This window comes from Chaetodon auriga, chromosome 10, assembly GCF_051107435.1.
Source record: "Chaetodon auriga isolate fChaAug3 chromosome 10, fChaAug3.hap1, whole genome shotgun sequence".
NCBI classification, from domain to species: Eukaryota; Metazoa; Chordata; class Actinopteri; order Chaetodontiformes; family Chaetodontidae; genus Chaetodon; species Chaetodon auriga.
The window spans coordinates 20,517,789-20,532,292 of NC_135083.1; the positions used below are offsets into that span (position 1 = coordinate 20,517,789).

The 14,504-nt window shown below is 42.0% G+C and overlaps 1 protein-coding gene and 1 pseudogene across 2 annotated transcripts; one reads left to right on the forward strand and one right to left on the reverse strand.

The window, feature by feature from the left end:
- Nucleotides 1-415: 415 nt before the first annotated feature.
- LOC143327629 (succinate dehydrogenase [ubiquinone] iron-sulfur subunit, mitochondrial-like) lies at nucleotides 416-4,265 on the reverse strand. Its single transcript, XM_076742080.1, has 8 exons — nucleotides 4,114-4,265; nucleotides 2,831-2,964; nucleotides 2,645-2,730; nucleotides 2,402-2,538; nucleotides 2,140-2,256; nucleotides 1,845-1,946; nucleotides 983-1,105; nucleotides 416-855 (listed from the first exon to the last, which is right to left on the reverse strand). Exons 1-8 carry the CDS (start codon nucleotides 4,177-4,179, stop codon nucleotides 775-777), a joined length of 846 nt encoding a protein of 281 aa, XP_076598195.1. The 5' UTR covers nucleotides 4,180-4,265; the 3' UTR covers nucleotides 416-774.
- A 2,004-nt stretch (nucleotides 4,266-6,269) lies between these two features.
- LOC143326503 (ATPase family AAA domain-containing protein 3-A-like) lies at nucleotides 6,270-14,310 on the forward strand (annotated as a pseudogene). Its single transcript, XR_013077679.1, has 15 exons — nucleotides 6,270-6,498; nucleotides 8,613-8,896; nucleotides 9,005-9,064; nucleotides 9,142-9,211; nucleotides 9,879-10,044; nucleotides 10,219-10,288; nucleotides 10,423-10,578; nucleotides 11,330-11,386; nucleotides 11,500-11,625; nucleotides 12,177-12,301; nucleotides 12,510-12,561; nucleotides 12,647-12,717; nucleotides 12,825-12,992; nucleotides 13,338-13,446; nucleotides 13,535-14,310. The product of XR_013077679.1 is annotated as an ATPase family AAA domain-containing protein 3-A-like (transcript).
- Nucleotides 14,311-14,504: the final 194 nt, after the last annotated feature.

Here is a 14,504-nt window from a genome sequence, read left to right on the forward strand (position 1 = left end):
ATGAATACAACAGAGCTATTGTTAGTGTGAGCAACACCTGTGTTTCACTTACTATGACACGTCAAACTGTCTGCAGTGAAAAAAGCCTTTTGTGCACGCTCACATACACCTTCTGTGTAGGCTTTGACCTTTGATCTTGCACTAATTGTAGCAACATATGCAAGTTTACAACCATAACATCAGAGAGAGGTAAGATACATGTTGTTTCAGTAAGATATGTCTTTAAATAATCTAATGAGATTCATTGGTTTCTTGTTTCAACATGAAAGCATCTTGTTACAGTGAACCATTAATTTTCATATTGAAGCTTTTTGGCTATTAAGAATGACTCATTAGATCTGTTTCATGTAAAGGCAATCCACAAAAGATAAATTCAATCTTTCCTAATCCATAAACATATATTTAAAATCCACAATGAGCCCAGCACATCTTTAATGAACATATATTTAAATATTTACAGCCTGGATACAATTTCATGAGATTTTTCCAAAGAGTAAATAAACAAACATGAGAAATGTGGTCCAAAATGTTGCATCACTCAAAATATTTTGCTTAACAGTTCCTTCTGGCATCATTTTCTCATGCTTTCCTGTTGTCTGCTCCCATATACTGTCCAATCGCACTCACACATATCCACACATTCACATCTCACACGCTCATGAAAATCCTAAAAGATGTTGATGCATGCAAAAGTTCCTGGTTGGCTCTTTTCTTCCTCTTAACTTAGTTTGAGGTATAATTAGTGGATCTGAGTCTACTGGATTTTTCAGATCTTCATGAAGCTGCAGCTCTCTTCTCTTTGTAAGTTGCCATCATTTTCTTGATCTCTGCGATGGCCTTTCCTGGGTTGAGTCCCTGTGGAGACACGTGTCAAGCAGACAGTGAGTCACTAGAACTCTTTCAACTCTGTGAGAGTGTGTGTGTGTGTGTGTGTGTGTGTGTGTGTGTGTGTGTGTGTGTGTGAATGTTTACTTGCAGGTACCTTGGGGCAGGTCTTGGTGCAGTTCATGATGGTGTGGCAGCGGTAGAGAGAGAAGGGGTCCTGAAGTTTAGACAGACGTTCCTCAGTGAATTCATCACGGGAGTCGATCATCCACCGGTATGCCTGTGGGATAATAACACAGTTGTCATGTGTTGCTGGCTCCATGTATTCATTTTAATACTGGGTCTTGGGATATCAGTGTTGCTATATTGGTTAAAACTTCGATGCAGAGTGAAATATCTTGACAGCCCTGAAATTTGGACAGACGCTCCTTCCCTTCGGAGGCTCCAGCACCACTGCCAGCTTAGATTTCCCACTTGTCTAACACTTCAGTTCATGACATGATTCCTCTCAAACTCATGACTGCATCTGCATCATGAGTTTTAGAGGTATCATGTCATCAACTGACATGACATCTCATGACACCCTAAAGTAAAGTCTCACATAGAAAATGCTGAATTTAACCAACATCTTCATGGTAACATCCAGCAGTTGATCCAAATGCACCAACTCTTAACATCAGCACAGGTGGTGATCCTCAGTACGGCTGAGGCTGATCAAGTACGTGTACCTGAGTGCGACCAGAGGATATTCTGATTACATATTAACAACATGGCCTTTGCTCTGGCACTACCCTCAGACTAAACGTCATACTATATCCCTACTAGTGGTGAAGATCTACCAAAGCCTTCTTTCCATTTTTCTTCCAGCCAATGGTTTTGGGTGTAATGTTGCTCACTGATGCATCAGTAGGGCTCTGGACTTTAATTGTTGTTACTACATTTAATGTTTGAATCACTGGGACATGCATCCCATAACTAAATATGATTTAAGCATATGTTCTCAAAGTGTCTTTACCCACCTGCATTAGGACAGCAGGTCCCAGGTATTTGTCTCCGTTCCACCAGTAGCTGGGACAGCTGGTGCTGCAGCAAGCACAGAGGATGCACTCATACAGGCCGTCCTGTTGGAGTAAGAAAAGCAGCTTATTCTGGCAGTCTCTGTGCTCCTCTGCAACTCCACAGGACAATCACAGAAAGGTTAGTTAACCACTTCTAGTGACGAAATGCCACGATATGAAGACCTCCAATATGGCTGCCAGAGGATATGTTACATAATTTGTGGGATTTTTTATTTTTATTTTTTTTTGTTCTTACCAGTTTTTGTCTGTCCTCCACCGACTGGAAATATTGTTCCTTCCCTTCTTGAGTGTCATCCTTCTTTTTCAGGTAAGGCTCAATGGATTTGTACTGTGCGTAGAAGTTGCTCATATCCTGGTGTAAATCATATGAGAGAGAACTCATAACAGACACTCAAACCAGCAGTAAATTGGCCATAAAATGCTATTTTCATGAACATCTGCTGTAGCACTTTCAAATATGGTCATGGAAATAAACTGCCTAGACTCGTGGTACTTACAGGCACCAGATCTTTGACCACATACATGTGTGGGAGCGGGTAGATTTTGGTCGGTTTGCTTGTGTTGGAGTCAATTTTGTTCAGACATGCCAGTGTGTTGCCTCCATTTATGTTCATGGCACATGAGCCACAGATACCTGAAGAAATACACACATAATAAAAAGGTTCACTTCTGCAGACCTGCTTCTAGATTTCATTTATTTTATTTTTGTAGTGGGTGCAAGTTGCTTGTTTGTTCCTTACCCTCGCGGCAGGAGCGTCTGAATGTGAGTGTGGGGTCAATCTCATTCTTGATCTTAATGAGGGCATCCAGAACCATTGGACCACAGCTATATTAACAGAAACATGGCAGCAGATTATGACACTGATAATATTCATGACAGAAGTAAAATACAGCTCAACAGGCTTCTCCTCATGGTCATGACTTACGTGTTGAGATCAATGTCATATGTCTGCATTCGTGGTTTGTCTCCGGCGGTGTCAGGGTCCCAGCGATAAATCTGGAATTTCTTGATCCTGGGTTCAGTAGCTGGGGCAGCAGCAGTTTGAGCATACCGCACCGTCTGTGTCACAGTAATAAACCAGAGAAGGGATTTATGAATCACATAGATGTATGAAACGGTGATTCTACAATAGGTGTAATTTATGATGTATGATGTATAAATAAAAGCAAAATAAAAAACAAGAGCTATGTACAAAGGAACACATCGTAATGTAACCTCACTGGTTACATGAAGCAAGGCAAAAATAGGAAGCACTTGGTAATTCTATCCTGTACCACCAGATGACCACACTAGTCCTAACACAACAACAGTAATGACATTTTGTTTGTACTGCACGAATCTAAATGAGTTGGTTCTTAAAAGTAGAATGAAGTGGCAATCTAACGAAAGAAAATCAAAGGTACCATAAGTTCAAAACAACCAAAACATTAAAATCATCCAATACAGCAAAATAAAAAACATATTGTGAGTATTACAAAACATAATATAGATATTGTGAAATGTAAATCATACAATTAGACACTTTGAGACGCACTTTCAGGCTGCAAATGAATATTATTATATTGTATGATCTTTTGGGCAGTGCACTCCTTTTGCAAAAGAATGTCTCCCCCTAGTGGAAGACTGCGTGAAATGACATGAACGTGTTACATCACCGTGCAGTCGCTGGTTACCTAACTGACTCTCAAAGGACAATGAAAAATGAACTAAAGCACAATAACTTAAATAGTTCTTTATAGTTGTGATAAGCAAACATTTGTTTGAGTACGGTGACTGCTAAGACAAACTTTCAGACTTATAAATAAGTTTAATATTAGGGAGGAGTTGCACAACAGCTCAGCTCATTCACAATGGACCTGTTTACGAAGCATTTATAATAATGTGTTGATGATTAAACGTGTACTGTTTTGCTTGATATACATTTCTGCTCATGTCATGAACACTTTAATATGAAGCAGATAGTTCTGGCATAGGCTTCCTCTATACACTGTCAAATTCACACACACCTAGCCTGCTAACAGAGTGTGTTATTACTGGTCTTTTAATGAGGAAACTAGCAGAACACGCTTTATGCTGTGCTTTCTAGAGTACACAAATTGTACTACACTATAAATGAAAACAAACAACCAAATGTAAACATGCACCTTACTTAAAGTAGCCCATGAGGCATGTCTGGTCTGATACTGTACTGAACTATTTTGTACTTACCACCATGATGCCAGAATTTCTAACAGCCAAAGCATTTCGACTCAAAACAGCACAAACCGCCGACATCTTTGTGACAGAATATGTTGAGAGTAACTACACTACAGGACAAGCAGGACAGCTCACTTGGTCTCAGTCACTCTGTACGTACGAAGACGCTCCGCCATCTATATGCATTCACGTAGGCACGCAAGCGTACGTCATGGTTGTTGCCTCCAGGCACTCCCGCTCAGCTCGTTCAGCCGGCCGCCAAACAACATACTGTCAAACACATTTTTTTGTGCTGCAGCTGAAGACGAATGAGAGAAAAAAAATAACCATTAAGTGTGAATATGGAATCGGAAATGTTGCCATATTAAAAAAGTGCTTTCGTCAAGTGGGTCGTATGTGTCGACTTCATCCATTCATATGTGTATATATCCGGCAGCACCTGAAGGCACCATATGTGAGAGTCTCTTTCACAACTCTCATTGCTGTCAGGGTCAGTTGCCAACGTATGCATAAGTGAGAACATACAGTGCTGTGTCACTGATATGTACAATTCATTTTGATTGGGTTGTGATCATAATACTTCTAATTTTATTTCGGCCATAATTCTCCCAACGTTTTTATTTGACGATAGTGAACTTCAATGTATTCCTTTGACTGAATATATTGCATTTGTAGGTACATTTTCATACTGTACGTTTTTGATATCAATTTGTCTCAATATGCCAATTTTTCAGGCCATCTTGATGAAATTCTTAGGTTTTGTGTTATCCTAACATGTGTGCTATATGCTGTTACTGATTCTCTGCTGCAGTAGTCTCCTTCACTGTTGACCTACTGTATGTTGCCTTCATAAAAGCTCATAAAACAGATAGGAGTGTTATATGATGTCCATTTTATGTATGTATTATAGTGATGCGATGCCCTCCAGTCTGTTCTTATTTAATATGCACAACGTCACTGGGACAGAGATGTACACAATAAGCTATTGTGATGGTAATGAATTTGAAGGTCAGAGGAAAAACTTATGTAGATTTTAATTTATTCAATGATTTTTGCCCACATGGCCAATAAAACTGAACATTCACTCTCCGGATTAGATAGAAGATGTGCCCTTCACCAGTGATATTACTGTATACATCTTATAGGCCTGTACATTTTCCTGGTCAAGACCCTCAACCATCTCACACCCCTATTTATCCCTTAGTTAAAATGTTCTGATGTTATTTGTTTTACTCTGGATTGTAAAACTGTATATCCATCAGTCAAGTAAACTGAGGACCCCCTGGACCTCACGCGTTAATACACACAGTGTCAGTCACAGCCTGACGACAATGATTTTATTTTCCAGTCCTTCAGAATAAAAGCATTAAATTTGTCAACTGAAGCCATAATTCTTAGATATTCTCCGTTTCCGTGTAGAAAACCTTTTGGGCTGATGTTCTGTTTACTTGTTTCTGGTTGCGGCCAAGCAAAAAACGAGTGAACCCAGTGATGCAGACTTTACAAAAAAGACTGAGAGGAAACAGTCCAAATAATCTGTTTAACAAAAATAAGGGCAAACAAAATCCAACTATGTCCAAAACTCCAAAAACTAGAAAGCTACAGGGAAACAGGACAGAGATCAAAAACCACAGATACCAGGGACTAGGCCAGGAATTACTTACGAGAATCACAAGGAACAAGGAAAGCTCCATAGGAGCGATGATGCCACAAAGAGAAACGCACTGACTTAAATAGACTGAGAGAACTTATTAGACACAGGTGAGCACAATCAAACAATCATAAGGGTGGGGAAAAATACAGGAAGTAAAGTCAACTTAGACACATGAGGGATGTCTACCAAAATAAAACAGGAACTAACCACTAAACAGTCCAGAGCTTAACAGTTTCTTTAGGTTAATTGTAATGGTCTGTAATGTTTGCACTGGATACACCGTATAACAAACAGGCCACATAAACAACCATGAATGGGACATTCATACATTTATCATCAATAAATTCCTCGTCCCTCCTCTCGTTTCACGTCGTATACGAAATGTTGCAGGAGGCTATTCGTCGATATCAGTCAATCATTGTTTTATTTTGAAAGTCTTGACAGGACGGTGTCACAGTTTGTGTACTTGACTCTGGTCCAACCACAACCAGCATGGTCTACAGTAGAGCTGAAGTGGAGCCTGTTGCTTGGACATTATAGAAGCAGCATGTCGTGGCTCTTCGGCTGGGGGAAGGGCTCCGGGTCACCGCCGGTGGAGGAGCAGACACCCGCTGCTCCTGCTGAGGGTGCCGGGGGAGCACCAGGAGGCCCAGGGAGAGACAAACCCGGGGATAAGTGGAGTAACTTTGACCCGACTGGCCTGGAGAGAGCTGCAAAAGCTGCAAGGGAGCTCGACAAATCAAGTGCGTGCCGTTCTAATTTCACGTTTTTTACCACCAATTCACGAAATGACTTATTTTCTGTCATCATTTCTCTGCTGATTTTAAGTCCAGCGCTTCTTTCCTGCTCCTGACAAACTGTCCCATGTTGGGACGCTCTGTTCTTTTTCGGATGAGAGTACCTCACAAAAGGCTGGCCTGGAAGTGTCTCAGTGACAGATGTGCACACGGTGAACATCATGCTGTGTGAGCACTGTTCAAACTAACAGTTAACAATTTAACTTTTTACACGGTCCAGGCTGGCAAAAGTCACTGCGGCGCTTTGTTTTGAAACTTGAACAGATCTTGAGCTTAAAGTAGTTGTGAGGTCTGTGTAATTTGGTGGTTTTGAATAGAGTTTGGCTTGCAGTTCTCTCTCAGCCTCCTGAATTACTTACTAGAATTTCTATCTTTCTAGGTCAGACCCGGGATCTGACCCGACACACACACACACACACACACACACACACACACACACACACACACACTAATATTGATAACAACAACAACAACAACAACAACAACAACAACAACAACAATAATAATAGCCCCCCAGGCTGAGTCCCGGGATCTGACCCAGAACACACACACACACACACACACACACACACACACACACACACACACACACACACACACACTGATAATACCAGTTACAGGAAGTCAGTGCAGTAAGTAGTGCGTTAGAGCAGCGGTCCCCAACCACCGGTCCGTGGGCCATTTGGTACCGAGGCGCACAGACAGACTGAACAAAAAATATTTTGTTGATCATCGGAGTCTGTGCCTGTGCCTCTGTGCACTTGTCAAAGCGCTCGTCTCGGTAGTGCGGTGATACGGTAGTAAAAATAAAATAAAAAAGTAAGCCCACAAGCAAAACTGATTAAAAACCAAACGTCTTCGGAGAGCTTCTTCGGAAAGGGGAAAGGCCAAATGATGAGACAGAAGAAGAAGAGCCTACAACTTCCAAGAAAAAGAAAGCTGCATTTAAGACAGTATCAGCAGTCCTACTTAAAATACAGTTAATCGCTTCAGGTGATTCTCACGCACTAAGCCCGCTCTGCCTAATGTGTGGCGACAGGCTCGCAAATGAGGCAATGAAGCCTTCTCATTGAAGAGAAACAAGCGCAGGGCTCCCACTAATTACAGCAACTACATTCAGAGTGATGGTGAGTTGTATTTTTAATAATTTGCTTTTATTTTTCCGGCAAATTACTGCTTCACGTGAAAGGGTCCGTGGCGCAAAAAAGGTTTATTTCAAGTCGACTTGAGACACACACACACACACACACACACACACACACACACACACACACACACACAGAGTCTAATAATAATGTTAACAGATGAAAAATTAAAATAAGATGGAGATATGGATGAAAACAAAAATAAAGACACTGAACTACACAATGAAATTTTAAAATCTCTGCAAATCACAGCATGAAATTATGGTACAAGTAGGTTAAAATAGATTACATAGAATGCATAAAATCAAGTAAAACACAGTATCAGGGATCCAACCCGGGACACAAGCACTAATAATGATGATAACAGATTAAAAACAAATGAAAATAAGATGGAGATAAGGATGAAAACAAAAATAAAGACAATGCATAAAACCACACAATGAAATATTGTGAAATAATGTAAAAAAAATAGAGTAGAATAAGGCAAATCATAGATTCGGGTGGGTTTGGCTGTCAAATGACGGCAGTGTTGCTCATTTGACTGCATGAGACAGGCGGGACAGTCTACAGCACAGTAAGAGGGATTTGGTGGGTGTGTCAGGGAGCAAAGAGGGAACAAAGTGTCCCCTGCGAGCTCAGCCCCTCGCCTCTCCTGCTCATCATGCCTTTCAGCATTTGCACGTGAACATTGTTTACTGCTGTCCATGAAGGATATTTTGCCCCCGCAGTGTCCATGTTTGTTTTTTTTTAAACACTTCAGTCACCTTTCAAATTTCTGCTGTGCTCTCTGCAAACACACAGACAACAAGCAGACTCAGTCCCACATCATCGTGTGGCAGCAGCTTAAAGCATAGTGTGTAACTATAATTGTATATGTGGAAAAAATAGTTGTTGTTTTCTTATTTACTTCATCAGAACATGCCAAAGAAGCACTGGAGCTGGCTCACATGCAGGAGCGGACTGTACAGCTGGAGCATCAGAGTAAAGTGAAAGTAGGTGTTAGAGAAGAGTGTGTGTGATCAACTGTGTCAAATGTGTTGAGAAGAGGCACCTGCTAAACCCTGATGTCTGTATGCGCAACACAAACTCCCCAACAGGAATATGAGGCGGCTCTGGAGCAGCTGAAGGGCGAGCAGATTCACCTCCAGGGCGAGGAGAGACGGAAAACTCTTGCAGAGGAGACGAAACAAAACCAGGCTGTATGGGATTAACGCTGCACGCACCACGCTGTTCTGACAGTAGAACACAGTCATGGGCGACACGTTTTCCATTTGAATGTAATGAATTATTTTCTGTATCACCTCTAGAGGGCACAGTATCAAGACAAACTTGCCAGGCAGAGGTATGATGATCAGCTCAGGCAACAGGTAAACCAGTTAAACCTTTGCAATGAATTCCTGCATTCCTGAATGGAGCATTCGTCATGTTTTTTTTAAATCTACAGCAATTCCTCAGTGAGGAGAACCTTCGCAAACAAGAGGAATCAGTAATGAAGCAAGAGGCCATGAGAAAAGGTGGATGAAGCCAAATGGACTGTTGCTCTTACACATTATTTATCCAACTCTTTCATTATCCTGCCTGAAGGTGCATTAAGTAGGACTTGGGTTACTCCATTGCAAAGAATGACCCTAATATGTCTGCAGGTTGTTGATCAGTGCAGATGACTCAGCGATTACTCAGCTCACTGTGAGATTTGTGGCTCTCTAGAGTCTCTCTGGGGCCTGTTCTCTGTTGGAGGAAAGCTACCCGACCCAGGGGAGTTTCAAGACGCTCACACAATATTAACATTTTTCTTGTGGATGATGAATTGGCACATCATTGCACATTTGAATTGGGTCTCCGCTCTAATCAGCTAGGCTGCTACGCTTTATTTTCTGTAATTAAACAAAAAGCACAGACGTGGATAAACATTTTTTAATGGTGCCTTAATAAGTAACTAAACCAAAAGTACATAATGAATATATAAAATTGGGGTGCATTCGGAAACAAAATGTTCTTTTTGTTTGTGATTTTCGAGATAACATTTTCAAGTACAAAGGAGCTGTATCTTTGCATCAGTTTAAATCTAGTTTTCGCACAGTGTGATAATATGTTAAACCATGCAGATTTTAAAGTAGGTCAAATGCTCAGCTCTGGCAGAGGTCTTCATAAGCATGTAGTTATTAATATCTTTCCTTCCAGCTACCGTTGAACATGAGATGGAGCTGAGACACAGGAATGACCTGCTCCGCATCGAAGCGGAGGCCAAAGCCCGAGCCCAGGTGGAGCGGGAGAACGCAGACCTGATCAGAGAGCAGATCCGCCTGAAAGCTGCTGAGCACAGACAAACTGTCCTTGAATCTATAAAGTGAGGCCAAAATGACTTTCCACTTTCCTTAATCCTCAGAGTAACTGGCATGTTATCTTCGAGTATCTCTCTCAGCTGTAAGTAGGTGTTAAACTAAAGTCCCAGAGGGCGGCGGCGAGTGTGGCTGCCACAGTGGAGGCAGTCAGTGTGATAATTGTGTTTCGCTCCTGGCAGGACGGCAGGTGCGGTGTTTGGGGAGGGATTCAGGGCCTTCGTGTCTGACTGGGACAAACTCACAGCCACGGTAAATCCATGTCAGACCTGTCACGTTTTGTCACAGGAGGACTGCAGAGGATTATGGGAAGCAGTGGTCTTTGTGTTTTATATGCCACACAGTATGTTTGAAGATGCGTGTTTGCTTTTCTTTGCCCATCGCAGGTTGCCGGGTTGACCCTGTTGGCCGCAGGAGTTTATTCATCCAGGAATGCCACAGCGGTGGCTGGGCGCTACATCGAGTCTCGTCTGGGCAAACCCTCACTGGTGCGAGAGACCTCCAGGCTGACTGTTGCAGAGGGCATCAAACACCCAATCAAGGTCAAATGATGTCCTAATTTTCATGTGTGTGGTTGGTGGTCTACTGATAAAATCCAACATCCTCACAAGAAAAATGTAAGGTGTGTGTGTGTGTGTGTGTGTGTGTGTGTGTGAACAGTATATAAATGAGGCAGTTTCAGATGTAAATTAGTGCATTCTTACATAAGAATTATGTTGTTTTTCTTAAGAAGCACTGTGCAGAAATATCAGTGAAATGTCTGGAGTCTTGTTGTAATTGAGGTTGTCGACATCAGCCTGCAACAGCTGGTAGCGCATCAACTTTCAACTTTTAAATGGATTTGTTCATTCATATATTGTCTGCAGCACATCCAGCTAATCCTGCCAAATGGACTGAATCTGGGGGAATTATAGAACGTACCAAAATGGCAAAATCTTCAAGGATGCTATCAGTTATACCAGTGAAGTGTGTAAAAAGAATAAGTGCATACATTTTATTGAGAAGACACCAGTACACCAGGGGGAGTCCTGGGCTTAATCTTTCAAGTATTCATTTTCATGTTTTTAACCCCAAAATCTGACAAGAAACTGAACATTGAATTTTTCTGTAGCAGAGCATAAGAGTCACTCATTGGTGATAAAAGGTTAAAATGATTTAGCTTTTTTGTATATTATGACTGGAGTCTAAGAAATTCTGTGTATAAGCACTCAGACACAATTCCTGTGACTAGCTGTTAACTGATTAGTGCTAAAACAAGTCACCACGCAATTCCCTCTGTTTCCCTATTTTTAGACAGTCAAGCGTCTGAGAAGCAGACCACAGGATGCCTTAGAGGGCGTGGTGCTCAGCGTGAGTCATTTACTGTTAATGATTTTTATATCTTCTGAATTCAGCATCTATGTTCTCTTTTTCTGACTTTGTGAAAAGTACTGAACGCTGTCACTGTGCTATGGATCACACAGGCAGCTTTGGAGGAACGTGTCAGGGACATTGCCATTGCCACCCGTAACACCAGGCAGAACAGAGGCCTGTACAGAAACATCCTGATGTATGGACCCCCTGGAACTGGAAAAACACTCTTTGCCAAGGTATGGCCAGGTCAAACACCGTTCGATTTTCTTTCTCTTTTCATGTTTTCACATTTGGCTTTAGTAGACGGTTGAAGGTGAGGACACTGACTTTCTATATAAATAAAAGTGTATTTTGCTACTCCTTTATGTAGATACTACAGCCCTGAGCCAGCTTATTATAGCCATGTCATGAAAGGCATTACATTTTTGGCCCAACTCTCAGAGTCTGGTCATTTTTTCTCTGCCCATTTCGTGTAATGCATTATATTTTTCAGGTTTTTTCAGGTTTGTTTCGAATCCATAGAAAAGACCACAATAATGACTGATTACGAAACATTTCACCACAAATCCTTACAGATATCAGTCCTTATCTTACAGATATCACTTTAAAATGTTTATGTTGTACATAACAATATTTACATTATTTCTGATGCATTTAATTAAAGATACAGCTTACTTGTAAAGCAGAATATTTTCTATGTGTTTAGCTTCTTCATGTTTTTAAGATGGCACTTATTTTTTTGCCTCTCTGTTCCTTTTTGATCAAAGCACTTTCCATTACCTTTCAGAAACTGGCTCTCCATTCAGGGATGGACTATGCCATCATGACAGGTGGGGACGTGGCACCCATGGGGCGCGATGGAGTCACTGCCATGCACAAGGTGTTTGACTGGGCCAACACCAGCGGCCGAGGGTAGGCCACTTTCATTTGCTCCATTAACATTCAATAAATTTGTCCAAAAATATGTATTGTTCAATATTGACAGTTCAGCTCTGTAGACCATATGCTGTGTTACATACAGTAAAGAGCTGCTGTTATTCTGCTGACTTAATTACTTTAAAGGCCTTACAGAAAATGGCTGTTTTTAAGCTTATTCTCTTTGATCTCTGATTCTCTGCAGCCTCTTGCTGTTCGTAGATGAAGCTGATGCATTCCTGCGTAAGCGATCCACAGTGAGTTCAGCTGCAGTCCATATGCATGGTGATGGTGCCCTGTGTTTTAATCATATATTCATGAGTCATGATTTTTGCATCGCAGGAGAAAATCAGTGAGGACCTCAGAGCCACCCTCAATGCATTCCTCTACCGCACCGGGGAGCAGAGCAACAAGTTGGTCTTTTGCTTTATTCACTGTGCATTGCTGGGTATGAAAAGGTCATTGCCCTGACTGAAAAGGTCACTGGCCGACTCTAAGTAGTCTCATTTTCTCTCCTCAGGTTCATGCTGGTTCTTGCTAGTAACCAGCCAGAACAGTTCGACTGGGCCATAAATGACCGCATTGATGAGATTGTAGACTTTGCATTACCAGGTCTGGAGGAGAGGGAAAGATTGGTGCGCCTGTATTTTGACAAATTTGTGCTGGGTCCTGCCACTGCTGGGAGACAGTGAGTACTTGTATTGTATTTCAATAACAGCTACTGTTGCTGCTCCGTAGCAGAGGAAATTTATGACCACGAAGGAAAGCATTGATCCCTAGAGGTCGCCTTGCTAGCTCAAGTTGCATAATGGTGTATATAATGTATTCAGTCTTGAAAGCAAAGTGGTGTCTGAGTCTTTACTTATTGCTTTTATGAAATGGTGTTTAAGTCCTCAGGAGATGTAGTACACAAGCCGTTGCAGAGTGCATTGGTCAGTTGGAACCAATGAAAGTACGGATCATCAGTGATACGAAACAAGCTAAAGCTCAGTGCTCAGTTACTGTACAAACCTCTTGTGCTTTAACTCAACAGGAGATTAAAGTTGGCTCAGTTCGACTATGGCCAAAAGTGTTCAGACATTGCCAAGCGAGCAGAAGGCATGTCTGGTCGTGAAATCTCCAAACTTGGTGTCGCATGGCAGGTGAGTATAAAAGCCCGATGACACAAAATATGAGTCTGCTTTGAAGCACATCCAAAACCAACCATTAATTAAAATGTTTTCCTGTAAGGCTGCCGCATACTCATCTGAGGATGGAGTTTTGACTGAAGCGATGATTGACTCAAGAGTTGATGATGCCATCAAGCAGCATGCGCAGAAGATGGACTGGCTGCTGATGGAAGCAGGTGCAGGGGTTGGCAAGGTCGGCGTTCTCCTCCCTAAGGAAATGGCTGCAGGAATCACAGCCCAGGAAGATGCTTCCCTTGTCCAAACTGAAGATACCACCCTGACCGTACAACAAGTCCTGCCACTCCTTGACGTTGTGAGCAACACTGTCCAGGCAGAAGCAACCACTGTACCTCCAGATGTGGATGCAGAGGTAATCCTCAAAGAGGCTGTCACTCTGGTTAAAGAAAGTGATGCTGTTGCTGGGAGATCTGCAGGAACAGCTGATACCTCTGTTGAGACAGCTAACGCATTGGTACAGGAGGTTGAGGCCATCAAGGACCTCACTGAGGAGGGTCTTGGCACAACTATAGCTACAGACACTGTTGGTCCTGAGGTGAAGGATATAGCCACTGAGATGAAAGAAGCTGAGTATATACCAACTTGCACTGTCCAAAAAACTGCTGCCGTGACTAAAGAAGAGCCAACTACTTATGTAGCTGTGCAAGAGACGGAGGCCACAGAAGTAATCAAAGAAGAAAAGGATGTTTTTGCAGACTTGGAAACAACAGTCCCTGCTGTTGCTCAGGAGAAGGAATTAGATGCTGTTGTCTCTAATGTTGTCCAGGAGCCAGAGGCTACAGGAGACGGACTGTCTCAGGAGACTGTTGTTTAGGAAACTGTGTCAGCAGCCATGTCTGTTAATGGTGTAGAAACTGAAGCCATTAAGGTTGTTGAGGAAGTAGCAACTGATGCTGCAAAGATTGCAGAAAAAAGTGCAAGTAATGTAGCTCAAGTGACTGAGACCATGGCAAACAGTGTAAAAGAGGCTGAAACAATAGCAGCTGATGTGGTCAAGGTGGCTGATACTGTAG